This window comes from Schistocerca cancellata, chromosome 4 (genome assembly GCF_023864275.1).
Source record: "Schistocerca cancellata isolate TAMUIC-IGC-003103 chromosome 4, iqSchCanc2.1, whole genome shotgun sequence".
Taxonomy (NCBI): Eukaryota; Metazoa; Arthropoda; class Insecta; order Orthoptera; family Acrididae; genus Schistocerca; species Schistocerca cancellata.
The window spans coordinates 570,995,799-571,015,316 of NC_064629.1; the positions used below are offsets into that span (position 1 = coordinate 570,995,799).

Sequence of the window (19,518 nt, forward strand, 5' to 3'; positions counted from 1 at the left end):
AGCTCAAACTACTATATTTAATCACAAGATGACCATATACAAGACTAGGATGCACAGAGAAAATCCTGGTAAAATTTATTTATGAATAACAACATTTAAAACACATTTCTGATTACTGGTGCCAGTTTCATTGTTCCTGCATAAACAATCTGATGGATGGGACTTGATATGTGCACATTACAGACTAGGATTACAAATGGATGAATAGCCAGTATTCGAAAAGATAAAACCACAGGAGCTGAGATGAAATAATAATTTTAGAATGTTGTACTGAGCTTCATCAATCAGTACTGTGTGAATTTTAGGAGTGGGGATTGTGTATGAAGTTATCTGCTAGAGGAAGTAACCTAGTCAACAAATAATGCTCTAGTCTACAGTAAAATATTTTTGAGTATAGTACTTACATAATTGGGAAAAAAGGAGACTTTCAATAATTTCCTCTTTCAACTTTTAGATGAAGTTCTATTCGAATAATGTATGCACACACTGATGATAAGTTTCCAATGAGTGTCTCATTTGCAGTACATTTTATTATAGGTGTTGGCAACTTGCAACACATTCAGCAACTATATAACACAGTAATCACTTGCATCTATTAACATGAGAGATAATCCAGTACAGAACAAAAATATGGCTTGGCTTGACTTCTGACACAAGTTAATCAAAATGAATGGACAACTTCCTTACGGTGTGTGCTTGCAAACACCTCCCATATCTCAGCAGGTGAGTGAGAGATCTCTTAACACATGTGCCAACAACAATTTTTTCAGTAATTTTCACTTTCAATGACCAACAAAAGTACACTTTTGTTTAACTTAGCATTTCACAAAGACAGCATGAAGTGCTTCCCAATAGACATTTGATCTCATGTGGTTTGGAGCTCTTTTTAACTGTTATCTTATGGGTATCTTCAAATTTGAGTGATAAAGAAGAAATACATTGGAAAATGTAGATCATTTCCCTTTACAGTATTAACTTAAGAGTCATTTCTAGTATACTTTATGTTACATACAGCAGAACATAGCCAACATTTTAGTTTTAATGTCACATGTATACATTTCTGAAATGGTGAAAACATATTCACAAGAGTGGATCCATGTTTGGGAAGGATATAATAGAAAATAGAAATAGAAAAAAAAATCATACTTAAATAATGGCCTGCTTATTCCATGTAAGATATAGAAATATAAAAGGCTTAGAGTACCTGGCAAAATGGAAACAGTAAAGAGAGGTTCATTTGATTCAGAGTTTTTTTTCCCATTTGCAGTTATGTATAAGTCAGTACTAACACAAGGAACCAAAGAAACAACTGAGAATTACTAACAGCACACCTTTACAAAATGAAAATTCATGTCCACACCTTTTATAACTGTGTGGCATCCACCTGCCCTTCTGTCTGTTCACTTCATTCACTAATATGAGTGTTTGCACACAACAGTAATATATCGAGCAAACTATCCAAGATACTAGGTAAAATACATCAACCATGCATTAAGATAATTAGAAATTTTAACATACACAGAAACATGTTCACTTTTTCATTTGATAGTTATCAGTCATAGAATCAGCAGCTTAATTTTCAGCAGCTGTGGAACTTATGGACACTGTCCATCTACACATCAATCAACACACTTCTACACAGTTTTTGTTCCTAATGTTGCTACACACTTCCACACAATTCAGGTAATGGAATACTACAAATAGCAAACATATCCTCTCATATAATAAGCCATCCACACACAGACATTAAATATTGACCTGATGCAAAATCATTAAATGCTTTTGTTTTTTGCAAAATCATTAAATGCACCAAAGTAATACAAGCAAACATTAAATAGACCATACACGCATTGAATGCCTCAAAATTCTTGGTTTAAGAGATTCAATCTTTTTATATATATATATATATATATATATATATTCAACATTTTTACTCACATTTACTCTATGCTCTATATTTTACACAAACTGATTACAACACACAAATGATTACAATACACAAATGATTACAACACACATATGGGTGTTTGTTGAATTATCTTTTTACTGCTGAGAAGAAGTTCATCTACATGAAATACTTGACACAGAATTTTAAATGAGTCACAGAATCCTTCCTGATGGATGATATACTACCAAATAATACACAGTAGCCTGCAAACAGGTGGATAGTACAAACCACCTTCTACCTCTATAATTTCTGCCTACTGTCCATATTCTGCAGCAATCCTAGTTAATGGAATGGAGAACAAACTGCCACCATTCATCAGAACTGGTTAAAGGAAAAAATCCTTTGAGAAAATCAGCTGTCTCATGTAAAGTTGTGGTTGTATGCATTTGGGAGTTCACGAACATAATTTTTTGGGAAGAAGCCAACCTGGAAACAAAGTGATTTTAATAAATTTTGCACCTCATTTCATGGTTCATAGAAGACACGTATGTAGGTTTAAAACTACAGTAGTGACAAGCAGAAAGCTATATAGGTCAAATACCATCTTTTGTGACTATAACTGATATTTTAATATTTGCAAAATAGGTTATATTCCCTCATTTTTGTAATAGTGAGGTAGTTTCAAGTATGTGGTTCAGTAGCTGTAACTGGTGAGGTAAGCTGATTTTCAAGTGGGGGAAAAGACAAAGACCCATTTTAGTCAAACACTTTGCATTTTGAACTTTAGGATGGATGACTGCTGTACTTTTATTCACTGAAGATACCACTGAAAACAAAAAAAAAAATATTTAACAATCCTAGGAGCAGTGAACAATTTAAACTGATTTATTTGTTTTTTCTTGCTGGCTACATACAATGAAAATGGACAGAATTAATATAATTTACTAATATGAATAAAATTTCTTTGGTTTGGTCCATAATCACAGAACATACAAATTATGTTTTCCCTTCAGTACATTACTTTCAGTGTAAATCACTGTTGGAAATTATTAATCTATTTAATTTGGAATTCATGTTATGCAGGTTAAGTGCAACTAAAGGTATTCTGTAATGTGGAGTGTTATTCATGTGGATTTATCTATCTTGACTGGGACATTTAAAGTTTATAAATTTAACATGACAATTAAGTTTAAGCTACAGATGACAATTTCAACATTCTTTGGTGAGTTTCATTCAACCATTAAAGATATATGTACGCATCAGTTACTGCTAGCAAGAAGGTCAATGTAAAGTTTGGAAAGTGTTCTGAAAACTGGCAGTGCAGTGATATACTGTAAGACAGGAAGACAAAACAAACTTTTTTACAGAACTTAAAAAACTGTTTGACCAATGTCACCTGAAAGATAATCTCACCTAATAACTACAAAATAGGCAGCAGTGGGGATGAAGTGGGTGGCATTTTTGTATCACATCTGCTCATCTGCTCTGGTGATAGATTTCTCCAGACAGAATTCTATCAGACACTGAATTACATGCATATCGAAGAATTTTATGTACATGTAAAGTATACATATTTATCTGCCAGGATCTTTTGAACACATACCTTATATGATAAGTCAAGACCAAACTAATCATCCCAAACGCTTAAAAAAGAAATTTCTAGTATGCAGATTGTATGAAGAATGGGTTTACAAACAAATTGTCCTAAATATTGACCAATTCTCCCGTATCTCACTGTGCCATTCATTCTTTTTCAGGCATATCCATTATAACCCTTTCCCTTAAATGCTTCTCAATTAGTGACTATTTGCTGTCGCTATTGTTCAATGTTAAATGCCCTATTTCGATATAATGATATGCCTACAGTTTTAAAGTTAACACTCACTTTATCTTTCCTTATGAATTTTTGCACTGTTAATTCATGATGAATAATTTTAAGGAAATGTTGTATGTGTATGTTAACTTCGCCATGATTCCACTTCACAAATGACAGCTTTTATCAAAGGTAGTCTTTCTATCGTATGTCCCAGCTTTTTGCATGAATCATGAAATTGTAAAAGCTCAAATCTAAAACAATAGTCAATAGTTAAATGCATCATGAAAATGTAGCTGCCTGCTGACCAAATACAATCTAGTCTTTCATCCTATCAGAATTTCAGAATTATGTTTTTTAAAAGGAGTTATGGTGTCATTCTTTTAGCATTCCAAATATTTAAATATGGAAAAAAATAAGTTTTCTATATGCTCATCATTCTTCTGTATTTTAAATACTGAGATATAGTGAGTATAGTAAAAATCCAGGGGTGGATATCACTCAGAGGCAGAGAAAAACGAACCAGCCATTATAAATGACAGTATTTCTTTCAACGAAGAAAGGAAATTATAAGCAAAAGCTCACATATTTTTAATATTACTTTTTAAGTATGAGTAAAAAAATGGTGCAATTAGTTAAAAAAAAACAAAGAGTTCAAAACTCAATTTCCACAAAATTTTAGAGAACCTGACTTTTTTCTACAACTTCTTTTGAAATACGAAAAAACAAAAAAAAAAAAGGATGACTACAGTTTAATGTACCATCAATGATAAAATCATTAATGATAGAGTACCTGCTTGGATGCGGTAGTAAGCTGGCTCTAGCATTTCAAGGAACCATCTCAGGATTCCCTTATAGCGATTTTTGAGGGACCACAAAAAAACCTAATGTAGTAATTATAAACTCAAAATCTCCAAAACTTGACTCTCACATTTAACAATTCTGTCTAGCACCTCCTTTTGTGTTTATTATCAAGTCTTTAAAACATCAAAATCAAATGGATATGATCATATGTACAACATGGTGCTAAAAGTTGTGGGTCTACAGCATTGAATGTTCTAAGTCATACAGTGCCATTAATCTAGGGAAATTTTCCTCAAGGCTTTTCTGTAAGGAGAGTGATATGTGAAAAATTGCAAACTATACTGTGCCTGTAGGTATTTTCCATCATAACCGGCTGAGTGAATGCAATCAACAGTGAAAGGAAGGTAATGGCATGTCATCTTGCATTGGACTATACATAGAGGACCCTGTTGGTTTCCAAACTGATGTGCAGGGTAATGGAGGTTTTATTTTATTGAAGGGAATATAAGCTGGAACAATCATGTTGTGGATCACCTAAAGTGATTAAGTTCAGCTACTTCTGTTAAATTTAATGAATGCATCAACATATTTCTAATCACTGACTTCCCATGATGTAGTAAGTTGGATAATTCTACAGTGAAACTAAAAATATGTACCCCTCAAAGAAAGTAATTACTGTTATATGTGGTGTTCAAACATAAACAATTTGTAGGTATCTTTTTCAACACCTGTCTTTAAGAATGACACCGTTCACACCATAATCTTAATCATGAATACTGAATAGCTCAATAAATGATCAATTATGTACCTTATCATGGACTTTTCCTTTCCACCATCCACGAAAATCTCCTTCCTTACTTAATACTATCACCTGGCAGCCACGTTTCAATGGCAGCTGATTCTGTTCAGTTGGATTGTAATCATATTCAGCTACAGCAATTATCCGGCGATAAGGCCACATTAAGCATACATCTAATCTGTAAATACAACAAAATATTTCAAAATTTCAATGGCGTGTTAGGTTTCTTTCCTCCACAGAATTAACACTCACTCTCACAGTAATTTGATTATAGTTCTCAAAATAATATGGCACACAAATTATTTAAAATAAATAATATCTCCCTCTTGTCTCTTGCAAACACACACACACACACACACACACACACACACACACACACACACACACAGAGGGGGTAACTGCCTTGTTCAGATCAGTAGAATAAAAGACATCCTGAACATGCCTTATACAGTGACTTTTGACATAACATAATGCACAAATTTCTGTAACATCAAAGCAGCATAATTATAGATTTAAACATACAAGGAAAGCATCTATGGTCTTTTTTTTTTAAAAAAAAAAAACATTAATCAGGCAGGAGGAATAGATAGGAAGAAAAAGAAGGTGGACCAATTTAATTATAATGTCTCTTTGCTAGTGTAGCGAACAGTGAGATGGTTAAAGGTGGAACATTTTCTCAGTTAGAGAAAGATTCAAAAACGAATTGATCAAGTTCTTGTTAAAGGGATTTTCTGGTATTTAGCTGAAAGAAAGTGATAAAAGACGCGAACTTTACTTCAGCATCACTTTTGTGTCATTTACATAAACAAATGTCTATTTCCCACACATTTGTGGAATTTACACGTTTAAAACAGTTTTTTTTTTTTTTTTTGCAAATTTGCAGCCATATTATTCATGTTATTCAGTTACAGAATGGGATTCTACTGCTGTTGGACCAAATTTCAAGAAAAAGAGTGGGGAGCAATTTACATTTGGTCATTAGTCATACATTTAACTCAGTACTGCATTAGCAGAATTCTGAATGCTGTCTAATTAAAACTGGAAATACAGTTCCTCACAACTATAACACTTTAATGTGGACCTACAGGAAGTATTCCAAAGTGCCTTTTCCAGCTAAAAACAGTTCTTGCAAAACTTTGTAAAAACAAAAGTCAACACAGAATAAGCAATGACTCATTAAACAGTAATTGATAACTGATCATCATGAAGTGAGCAGATAAAACAGATATTTGTTTAATCATGCCACAAAAATATGCAAATATTATTACTTCAATGTTAACTGAATAAATTGTGCTTGTATGGTGACACTATAATTTCCAAACACACAGGACAGTGGACAAAATGTTATTCAAGTTTAGAGTATGCCCAGGGCTAAGAGAAGCTGATAGTCATTACTAAGATGCGATCATCTTGTCAACATGTCAACACGTTCATACAGAGTCAAGGTTCGTCTGATGGTAATGTATAAGACAATGAGCAAAGGCTAAAGTGTAGGCTCAAATTATGTTCTGCAACTATGTCAGGTCTTATAGTATTTTTGAATTTACAGTGATAAAGGGAAGTTATGTTACCACTAGTGTTCAAACATTTCACACACACTTGTGAGACTGTGATACTTTTTATGTGACCTGAATAAAATGCATTCATATTCATCATATTCATCATCATCATCATCATCATCATCATCATGATCATCATTTCCTTGGGCCTTTGTCCCACTCCAAAGCGAGGTCAGCCTTGTTACTATGGATTGGGTGATGTTAGTGTTAGAGGGTGGCCGGATGCCCTTCCTGTCGCCACCCCGTACCCCCCAGGATGGAGCTGTTTATGTCTAGTGTAAGCTATGAAAGAGTGCGAATGTTTCCAAATGTTTGTGAGTTGCGTAACTGAGGTGGGACTAGGGGACCAGCCTGGTATTCACCAAGTGGGATGTGGAAAACCACCTAAAAACCACATCAAGGCTGGCCACCACACCATCCCTCATCGGTAATCTGCTGGGCGGATTCGATCCAGGGCTGTCATGCCTACTCGAGTCCATGAAGCAGCGTATTAGCGCCCTCGGTTAACCTGGCGGGTCTGAACAAAATGCATTATAGGATCAAATTCACTATGGAGCAAAGGAATAATAGGACCATTCCCTTTTTGGATGTATCTGTCAAAAGTAATGGAAGTTACGAGATCAGTTACAATATTTTTAGGAAGCCAACCACTTCTGATGTTGTTATACATGAATCATCAAACACTACATTGCAATTCAAAAAAGCAGCATTCAGGGTGTACTCCACGGATTGTGTAGTGTCCCATTATCCCGTGAAGTTCATGATCGGGAATTCAAAATAATACAGTTTAAAGCATATTCAAATGGATATGACACGGACTTTTGAGAAGCATAATACTGCTCATACCCCACTGACCTTTAGAGCTTTGACCCTTCTTACTCTGGCAAGTAGCAAATCATATGCTGATGATAAATTCCATAGGATATCTTTCTGTGGTACTGTTTCCAGCAGAATCAGCAAATGTTTGATTTCTAAAGACATAACTCTGGCTTTTTTCATCCTAAAGAATAATGGCCAAGAATTTAAACATAGGGAAACTGCAATATGGCATTAATTTATGTCATCAGCTGTATACAATATCACCTCTGACAAATGTAATGCTAAATATATAGGTCAGACGAGAATAAACTTTTGAACCTGCTTTAGAAAGAACATCAATGATTCCAACTCAAAATCGGCACTGAGTGCACGTTTGCACCAAACTGATCATCTTATCACTGACATTCGAAAGAATATGCAGGTTGAGATTTAGGTACTTATATCTACTGTGCTCTAAAAAGGTTCCCTGGTCCCACCCTGAATCCACATACAGATCTGTGATCGAGGGTCTTTTGGCAAATTCTGACCACCTATAACCCACTATTTTAATATCATAGGTCATTAGCTTCCCATATTAACTTCTTGCATCTTTTCACTAATATTGTATTATATTTTGTGGAAGAGGGCACATGTAATACCAGCCATGTTTATTAATATGTTATATTTAACTGTCCACTTTCAGATTTTCATAAATGGGACTCTACTCTGCTACATATTTTTTAAGTAGTTTAGTACAAGTTCAGCTACCCCCAACCCTTCATGCCTTATGTAGTGATGGTTTTGATTCCATTGCCTCTTACACCACCTGCAAACATCTTCCATATGATGGAGTGGTCAGTACTGCTTTGCCTGCTGCTGCCCAAACACCTTCCTGCTCATGGCACAGTAAGGTTCTACGTGTTTATTGGGTTCATGCAGTGGAAATGTCTAGGTATGCTATTAGTCTACAGCTTTCTTTGTCCCACATGGTCTTTTTTTAGGTTTTGTGTCTATAGGTTCTACGCTAGCCCCTGCATTTTAACTATGGTGTGCCACTTTTGGCACATTTATAATTAAATGAGAATGACAGGGAGTGGCTCTAAGGCAATTACCTTTCCACTATAAGTTGTTAAACACACACACTGTGAGTACTTTTCAAGTATTTTCTGTATTCCTGTATTCTTCAGACCATTGTTAAGAATTCCTTGTAATTTTTTTCTTTATTAATTTTTGTACAATCACCTAAGGATGCATTTTCAATTGATGCAAAATTAGTTGTGACTTCCAAAAAAAAGTATTTTACAGTCACTGTGGACCATTTCATTCACAATATGGAAATTTGGGTGTGGTTGTTCACAATTTAAAATAACATCTTGAAAACTATTTTGAAATTTTTAAAAATTTTCATTACTTGAGATGCAGTGATCAAAAAATCATTATCTCTCATTTAACTTATTACTAAATGTGAATAAGTTTTCTTTGCCAAAGCTCCTTCTCATAAGGGCTTTGGTAGATGAAATGTTCAAGTCTACCTGTTGCAGCTCAATGAACAATGCACAATGATCTGAGACATCTAAGCCCACACAAAATTTACACACATCTTTACATACAAAATTAGTTAAAGCATTATCAATTCAAATTATTTTGAGGAGACAATGATTTACAGCTTTTAAGAAATGTTTACAACTTGTGACTGCAGACAGCTGTACTACTCCAAAATTTATTACACAACTGGTTTCAGTCATTAACAGACCATTTTCTGGTATATTTTGAAATCATAATCAGATGTGGTACAGCTCGTAACCATCATAAATCATTATGGCATAAGATAATCTCTCCAGTTCATTAAAAAACAATTCTAATGTAGCAGAAGGTGATGTCCTACTTTTGTATGATATTGTAGAATACTTATATTCTTAAAACTTGTAACTGTGGCCTTTTGTATGGACATATCTTTCACTGGGCATTTGTATCTGTCAGCTCACAATGAATAATGCAATAACCATGTTTTTATAACAGTAGATGACAAGTGGTATGTCAAATCTTCCTGGTGGATTAAAGAGGTATGCTGCACTTGGACTTTAACACACAATGTTGCCTTTCACAAGTAATGCTGTTACGAACTTAGCTGTTAAGGCACAGCTCACAAACTGGCCTCAGAACTTAAATTCTGCTAGTACCTGCTAGCTCCCTCTTCTTCAAACAGCTGTACTGCAGTCACTACAGCATACCAACAAAGCTAGGTGAATTAGTCACACAGGTGGAAGTTGCAGTTAAAAATAACCACCTTCTTCTTTATCTTCCCATGCTTGGGTAGCTGCTAACACGAATAACTTCTTGCCACTTAATAGTAAGCTTCAGTTCCATTGTTTTTTGTAGCCTGTCTACACATAAACACAAAGAGATAGGTGGATTTTGGTGGAACAGCGATAATCTTCAGGAACTGCACATGGTATACATGAAATTACTATCACTGCATGTAAAGATCACTTTCAATCTCTCAGCTGTATTCTGAGATTGCGTAGTAGTGCCAAAAAGTATACTTGTCTCGAGACCCAACCACAAAAAGCGAACAAACCATGCCGATGCACCATGTTTAATCTCACAGATAGGATCCTGGACGACACAGTGGCTGCGAACTACGCACCAACACTTGGGATATTTCCAATCCGAGATGTGATAGCTGGGGTAGAATAGGCAATTTTGAAACTTCCCAGTGATTTGCAAAAGAGATTAGGAGGGACACCTGCCAAATTTTAGCTCGAGCCCCACTAAAAAAATTTAATATCACTTCAACAGAAAAGAAGGCCCTGCGAGACTTGAGAGCATACAAAGACCTCATTATTTTATCTGCCACAAGGGGAATGCCACCATCCTTCTCTCATGAGCTGAATACAACATTGAGATAGAAGCACTGCTTGACGATCCTACTTATCGCAAATCTGAAGGGCAAGATACAGAGAAAAACACATCAGACTTTCTCACAAAGAGTTCTATTCCAACTAACATCATTAAGGTGCTGCATGAACAGGCTATAGTTCCAACAAGACTGTATGCCCTACCAAAGATACATAACGATGTGTCTCCTCCTCGTCCAATAGCCAGTGTTGCAACGTCTCATAGGTAAATGTGACCATCACATCCAGAATTCAGAGGACTTCATAGGATGTCTGAAGATGCTTAAAAAAACAACTGTTGGATATTTTGGTTAGCTTTGACATTGTATCTTTATCGACCAATGTACCTCTGCAGGACTCGTTAAAACTTATCAGCTGCAAGTTTGGGAAAGACATTGTGGCATTGCTTAAACACGTGCTTACCTCAACTTATTTCTTATTCAATAACCAATATTTTGAACAGGTGGATGGTGTTGCCATGGGAAGTAATCTGTCTCCTATGGTGGCCAACTATTTTATGGAAGACTTTGAGGAAAAAGCACTGCTTCTGGCAAGTCTTCGACCTTCCTGCTTCTGGTGGCATGTAGATGATACATCTGCAGTGTGGCTCTACTGAACAGAGATATTACCTATGTTTCTCCAGTATCTGAATTTACTCCATCAGAATGTACAGCTCACCATGGAAATGGAGGAAGATGGCATCTTACCAATTCCAGATATCATGATTAGAAGAAAAGCTGATGGTACACTGGGACATAGTGTCTAACACAAATCAACTCACACAAGAGTTATACTTGAAGTCCAAAAGCTGTCTTCATCCTGCAAAATGCGGTAGTATCTTATGCTCTTTGGTGTGTAGAGCACATGTGGTCTCAAATACTGACAGATTGCCTGGTGACCTACAACACCTAAGAGTGGTGTTCCGACATATCAGTTATTCTGATAGACAGACATGCCATTTACTTCATTCTAAGCAAGTTCAGAGCAAGGATGTAAATGAAGCTGCGAAGGCACCCACTGCAATGGTGTTCTTGCCACATTTTGGCGGCATGTCTTCAAGAATAGGAAGAATTATCAACAGGGATGACATCAAGTGAGGCATTTGTTACATTCAGTTAAAGACGATCTTGGTCTTAGGAAATGTGGCATATATAAGATATCATGCCACTGTGGGAAATCTTATACGGGGCAGACATGTCAAATGGTACAAGAATGTTTATACATTGTCATACGTGCCTGGAGCAACCTGATAAATCAGTGGTAGGAGAGCATTTCCTGGACATGGGGCATTGTATGCTTTACCAGAAGACTGAAGTTTTACCCTCAGCATCATCTCTCTGGGACCGTGTTCTTAAAGAGACCATACATTTACATATGGTGGACAATTTTATCAACAGGGATGTAGGTTTTCAATTGAGCAGTACCTGGAATCCATCATTGGCTGCAATTACATTAAAAACAGGAGAAACAAGAACATCCAATTCATCACTCAATGCAGCACACTGTTGAAATTTAATTCGACTTTTAACCACAGTAGCAATGGGCAGGACAGTCTATGCCCACAGTACACCTGCGAAGGCTTTTCTGTGGCTCCTGGCAGGGGGCACTATGGCTTTCCTCCAACTGCGAGCCACTTCCCGCAAATGTGTTGCCTGCTCCTGGCTTGAAAAATTTTGACATCGCCATGCAATTATCATCTGTTGCGTCTTGTAGCATTGACAACAGCATGTATCACTACCTGATGATGTCGAACAGCTGTATCGACGAAATAGTGTGAGATTTGCACAATATGACCCGGTGGTCAACCCAAGAAGTGTATTTGCAACACATACATCGGGAAAGCCTGAAAAGTTCTGTTAGTCTTCTACTACACTCCCTACAATTCTCACTGATTATATGATATAGTTGGTCTATTGGTACGTTTCAATACACGTTTCTTTTATCAAAGAAAATAAGAGAAGTGCCCTCCAGGAATGACAAGTCAGAATGTTTACTAATCAGCTTATCTCCATTTGAAATGTTGTATTTAGCAGGTGTTTAAAGTTTCTATTCAAACAGTCTGCCTATAGCTTCTCTAGACAAAAACTGGTATTAATAACTGGGTGGATTGTCATATTTCCTTTATGTAGCTGTACAACATCTCGAAGTATAGGGACAGATGGGTTCATCAGAATAATAGCACAAGTTCAGCTGTCCCCCCAACTTTCACACCTTCTGTAAACATCTTCCACACTATGGAGCAGTAGGTAGTGCCTTGCCTGCTGCCTCACAACAACCTTCCTCCGTGTGGTGTGTCAGGCTCTTCTTGTTTAATGGATTCACACACTGGAGTGGTCTAGATGTGTTACTTCTCTACAGCTTTTTTTGTCCCACATGGCCTTTATTTAGTTTTACTTCTACAGGTCCCACGTTATCACCTGCATCTTAACTTTAGCATACCACTTTTAGGGTGCTATATGTTTATAACTAGACGTGAATGATGGGGAGTGGTTCTGAGGCAGTTACCTTTCTGCTATGAGTTGTTAAATACGTTAAATAGGTTCTTTGTAAAAAAAAATTTTCTTAATTGATTTTTGTGCAGATCATCTGAGTAGGCATCTTCAACTGATGCAAAACTGGTCGTTACTTTGAATAAAAGTATTTTACAGCCACTGTGGATCATTTAATTCAAAACGTTTTCTGGATGTCATTAATGAAACATTTCCACCTAGAACCTCAGGTAATAATATAACAAATTAAAGTGTATCACCCAAGGCATAACAATTTCCAGTGTAAGGAACAGGTGGCTGCACAGATAACTAAAATAAAATCCAGATTTAATTGAATATGTCATATTTTAGTGCTCCAATTATTTATAAATATAGCAAAGTCTGATGTCAGTGTAACAGATTATCCCAATGAATAAACCCAATTGGCTTTGATGAAAATTCTGAAAACCTTACAAAATTTTCAAAACTTTCCGTAAAGTGGAAAGGGGGGATTGAAATACTCATTAAAGTTGTTAAAGCAGCACACAACATAATTTCACACCCACTAGCTAAAGTAGTTAACGTTTTGAAGAGTGCTGTTTTTCAGAGGTACTGAAATATGCTGAAGTTTATTCACTTTTCGAAAAAGGACCAAGGGAGGTCATGGGAAATTATCATCCTATTGTCAGTTCTCCCACTTACATATAAAATACCTGAAGATAATGCTGTTACCCAAATCCAAAGCTTCATTGCAAAATATTCCACTATCCTAAACAGTCACTTTGGTTTTCAGCATGGAAGAACCACCATACATGCAGCAAACAGTTCGGTGGAAAAAATGAGCACATCATTAAACAAAAGTAATAAGGTGGTATGAAGTCTCTGTGTCCTCAGTCCTCACAAAGGTTTCTGTAAACCATGCCTTGTTTATTTACAAACTTGAAAAGTATGGCATTAGGGGCAGTGCCCTACAATGGCTAAAATGCCACTTATGACAGAGAAAACAAAAATTTAGCATTGTTTTAAATTCTGGCTGGAAAATATCATATCATAGGGTGTCCCACTAGATTCCATAGTAAGTCCAGTTCTATTTCTAGTGTATGCGAATCAGCAAAAATATTGGCTCCCTGTCAGTTCTGTTTGCAGACAATACTGTATTTCTGTGTTAACTGAAAAAATTCCTGAATGATTGATCAGTATCCTTCATATCTTAGAAACAAGGATTCAGCTAAATGGTTGAATCTAAAGATTTCTATGACTCTCAAGAAGCAATTCCAAACCGAACAGTAAAGTGACCAAATTAAGATCCCAAACCACAGACTTTTCCGAGTTGGGGAGGGTTGCATGCCTCAATGATAGGGGAGGGGGGGGGGGGTTGATAATCAGTGGAGATCCAGACTAACTCGTTGTTCCTGAGAGAGACACAGCAGCTTTTTCAGTAGTTGTAGGGGCAACAGTTTGGATGACTGATTGATCTGGCCTTGTAACATTAGCCAACATGGCCTTGTTGGCCTGGTACTATGAATGGCTAAAAGCTAAGTGAGACCACGGCCATTATTTTTTTTCCTGAGGGCATGTACCTCTACTTTATGGCTTAATGATGATGACATTCTCTTGGGTAAAATATTCTGGAGGTAAAACAGTCCTCCATTTGGATCTCCACACAGAGACTACTCAGGACAATGTCATCATCAGACAAAACTAAACTAACATTCTATGGGTCAGAGGGTGGAATGTTAGATCCCTTAATTCGGTAGGTAGGCTACAGAATTTAAAAATGTAAATGGTAGATTGAAATTAGATACAGTGGGAATAAATGAAGTGAAGTGGCACAGAGAACAGGACTTTTCGGCAGGTCAGTACAGGGTTATCAATACAAAAATCAAATAGGAGTAATGCAGGATAATAGGAGTAATAATAATGAATAAAGGAGTAGGCCTAATAATGAATAAGAGAAAAGGAATATGGGTAAGTTACTATGAATAACATAATGAACACATTATCATACCAGAGACAGATATGAAGCTAACATCTGTCACAATAGTGCAAGTTTATGGTGGCAACTAGCTCTGCTGATAATGAAGAGAATAAAAGAATGTATGATGAGATACAGCAAATTATTGAGATAGTTAAGAGAGGTGAAAATTTAATTGTGATGAGTGACTGGAACTCAATAGTAGGAAAAGGAAGGAGAGGAAAAATTGCAAGAGAAAATGGACTGAGGGGAAAGAATGAAAGAGGAAACTATCTAGTAGAGAATATAATTTAATCATCACTGACACTTGGTTTAAGAATCATGAAAGAAGACTTTATACATGAAAAAGACCTGAGGATACTGAAAGGTTTCAGCCTGATTACGCTGCCATTTTGTCACCACATTCATCAGCAGGTCATCAATAAAGTACAGCAATTTGTACTGAAAGCAGTTTATTATGAACACCAGCATACAGACAGAGCAAAACAGAACTGTTGGATGAGACTGATGCTATTTACACTGACAATGAATACTCCAGCATACACAAACTTAAGTTTCTGAAGACCTGTAGCATGCCACCTAGCGACACTAATTGCTATACCACACTGGATGCAGCACAACTCATGGCATTCCTCCCTCTCCTGGAGACACAGGGACCTGTTGTTTCAAAAGTTCTCATTGGAGCTGACTGCAGCACCACGGACCTAGATCTTGCTAATGCTGGTGGACCCACATGTTCTGGTCAGGCCTGGCACATCTTCTTCTCTGTGATGAGTATCGTAGGCAGCCACTCCCATCAAAGCTTTGTGACTGATGAGCAGTTCTGTTTTTTCCCTTGAATGAGAAATCTCATCATTGATCTGTACCTCAGGACTGTAGAGGGGGCTTCATTTGGAAGACATGGACAATGTCTATGTGCTTTTGTCTTCTTGATAAAGGGTCATAATCCTTGACTTCATATGTTACATTCAACAAGCAAAAAAAAAAAAAAAAAAAAAAAATATGATACAGCCCAAAGTACCACTTCAGTAATTTTTCTGATAGCCTCAATTTCTGCATAGGAGTAAAGATCCATCAAAAGTCTCCAGGGCTGATCTCACTGGCTAGTGCTTAGCATTATAGTGCTCTCGGTCTTTGCAATGGGCATCCTGGGCCCGTATGCGAACCGGCCCATTCAGTCCTAGTCATGAGGCGTTTCACACAGTCAGCCCAGGTACAGTCTGGTTGATATGAGAACTGCGTATCCAGTGTTATTTTGAACTCATGACTGTAGAACAGAAAGAACAGTGTGAAGCATTAGTGGCTTGCTTCATTGTGTTATATGTGAAAGTCACAACAGGCAGTGTTGTATCTGTACCTCTGTGTCCAACATCAATGTAGATCGAGACTGTATCTGCTCATGTCTTATTAAAGCATTCTGTGAGGTCATTCATATTCGGGTGGTAGGCTGTTGTCATCCTGTGTGTCGATGATGTGAAATTACCTCTGATACTTGTATTGACTGGAAAACCTTTCCATGATCATAGACCATCACACGGGGTGCACTGTGTTAACATTATCTCTTCTTTAAAGAACCTTGGGATTTCCAGAGCTTTGACAGTTGGCCCAACTTTGATGACAGCACAGCAGGTGAGGCAGTCAGTGCAGACTGTTATCAACTGATTCTTATTTGCTGACTTCAGGAATCCACAAGAGGTTGAGTCCAACTCTGTGGAATGGCACTGTTGCAGGTGGAATTGTTACTGGAGCCTGTGAGGTAACTGCAGCACATGCTTCTGTCACTGTTATTCCTGTCAGTGGCTCATATTGTGTTTAACAGATTGGCAGATACCTGGCCAGTGGTACCTGTGATACCTCTGATTCCATCAAGAGTCTTCATGAATCTCATGACTCAATGTCCTAGTGTTATGGAAAGCATCAGGGTGGCTGGCCGTATATGAACAGGAATGACAAGCAACCATTTCCGACCCATCAGATCACAGTTCCTCTTTTCCAAAGTATCGTTTATTATCTGGAATTCTCTTTTGGTCAGTTCCTCCTCCTTTGAGGTACTATGATTTTCAGCAATGATGGATTTTCCTTTTGTTCACCAGCAATGCCATTTAATGCAATGATGGCTGAGATTTCATCCACACTGTCGCGTTTCACAAGGGATCCCTTGAAAGGCAATCAGTGTCCTTGTTTTTTTCTATACCACTGTGACATACTCCCAAAGCCTCAGTGCCCATCTCACCAATCAATCTGACAAACATTTCAGGCTAGTCAGCCAGCGTTGAGAATGGTGGTATGTTACAACAGTGAATAATTTGCCAAATAAATGCATTTGGAACTTATTGATGGCCCAAACAACTGCAAGGCACTTTTTCTCAGTTGGAAGCATAGCTGTCATCTTTCCACCACCTTCCTGAATTTAAGGAACCAGACGTAGAGAATTTCAGTCACCATTAGGCAACGATTAAATGAAAGCTGGGAAAGGAATACAGTAAACAATGAATGGTAGCTCTGAAAGATGAAATAGTAAAGCCAGTACAGGATGAAACAGGTAAAAAGGTACAGCTTAGTAGAAATACAAGGATAACATAGGAGACGTTGAATTTAATTGATGAAAGCAGAAAATATAAATATGCAGCAAATGAAGCTGAAGAAAGGAAATAGAGACGTCTAAAAAATGAGACTGTCAGAAAGTACAAAATAGCTAAGCACAAATGCCTAGAAGGACATGTGCAAGTCTGTAGAAACATACATCAGTAGGGCTAAGATAGATGCCAGCTATAGAAAAATTTAAGAGACTTTTTGAGAAAAGACACAAAACTGTATGAATATCAAGAGCTCAGAAGGAAAGCCAGTATGAAGCAATGAAGGGAAAGTTAAAATGTGGATGAATATACAAAGCCTCTATATAAGTAAAACAAACTTGAGCACAATGTTATACAAATATATGTGGAAGAAGAAGAAGATGATGATATAGGAGATAAGAGAAGATATGATACTTTGAGAAGAATTTGAAGCCGCACTGAAAGACTTAAGGGGGAAACAAGGCTCCTGGAATAGTTGACATTCCCTCAGAATTATTGAAATCCTTGGGAGAACCAAATATGACAAAATTATTCCAGCTGGTGTGCAAGATATATAAAACAGGGGAAACACCTTCAGCCTAAAAGAAGAACGTAAAAATTTCTTTCTCAAAGTAGACACACGTGAATATCACTGAACACTAAATTTAGTAAGTCATGCTTGCAAAATACAGACATAATTATTTACAAAAGAATGGAAAAACTGAATAGCAGCCATCCTCAGGGAACATCAATATGGGTTCTGCATTTCTGCAGAACCCCACAAAACAAAAAGATTTAGAGTAAACCTTTGACAACACTGACTGGAATTTTCCCGTTGAAACACTGAAAGACCTAAGTTTAAAAAAGGCTATTGGGATAGTCGAGATTCTCTCAGAATTAAAAATACAGGGAGCAAAAGGCTGTTTACAAACTGTACCAAAACCAGACTGCAGTTATCAGAGTTTAAGTGCATGAAAAGGAAACTGTATTTAAGAAGGGCGTGAGATAGGACTGTAACATAACACTGATGTTATTCAGTCTGTGCACTGAGGAAGTAGTAAAGGAAACCAAGAAGATAATTCGGAAGGGAATTAAATTTCACTGAGAAGAAATAAAAGGTTAAAGTTCTGACAATGATACTGTAATTCTGTAATGCACAATTAAGAATTTGGATGAACAGTTGAATGAGATCAATAGTATCTTGAAAATAGATTATAAGATGAATAACAACAAAAGTAAAACAACAGTTATGGACTGTAATCGAACTAAATCTGACGATGCTAAGTGAAATTGATTATGAAATGAGAAACTAAAAGTTGTAGATGAGTTTTGCCATTTGGGCAGTAAAGTAACTGATGAGATTCACGATAGGAGAAAGGGCAGCATCAGTCATAAATTTTTAATCTGTTTACTGCAGACAGATTTCAGCTATTGTGTAATTATCTTCAGAGCATTATATCCACATCATGGTGACTCATCGTAAATACAGTAAGTAAAAATGACACACCACGAAGGAATTATCCTAATGAGATGGAAATCATTACATGTGATGGAAAAACTGAATAGCAGCCATCCTCAGGGAACATCAATATGGGTTCTGCAGAAATGCAGAACCCCACAAAACAAAAAGATTTAGAGTAAACCTTTGACAACACTGACTGGAATATTCCCGTTGAAACACTGAAAGACCTAAGTTTAAAAAAGGCTACTGGGATAGTCGAGATTCTCTCAGAATTAAAAATACAGGGAGCAAAAGGCTGTTTACAAACTGTAGTAAAGGACAGACAAACAAATGATTATAATTTCAGAAAAAAACTGGATGATTCATTGCGTGAAAGAGCTTCACAAACTGAGCACGGCAGTAACACGCTGGTCCACCTCTGACCCTTAAGCAAGCTGTTATTTGGCTTGGCATTGATTGACAGAATTGTTGGACGTCCTACTGAGGGATGTTGTGCCAAA

General features: G+C 36.8%; 1 protein-coding gene across 1 annotated transcript in view; it reads right to left on the reverse strand.

Moving 5' to 3' along the window:
• Positions 1–1,907: 1,907 nt before the first annotated feature.
• LOC126184588 (protein vav) overlaps positions 1,908–19,518 on the reverse strand; it is a 163,635-nt gene continuing 146,024 nt past the window's right edge. The window contains exons 16-17 of the mRNA XM_049927024.1: positions 5,314–5,482; positions 1,908–2,374 (exon numbers count right to left, since the gene is read on the reverse strand). Of these exons, the coding sequence (XP_049782981.1) occupies positions 2,309–2,374; positions 5,314–5,482 (235 nt within the window). The 3' untranslated portion in view covers positions 1,908–2,308. The remainder of the gene's footprint in view (positions 2,375–5,313; positions 5,483–19,518) is intronic.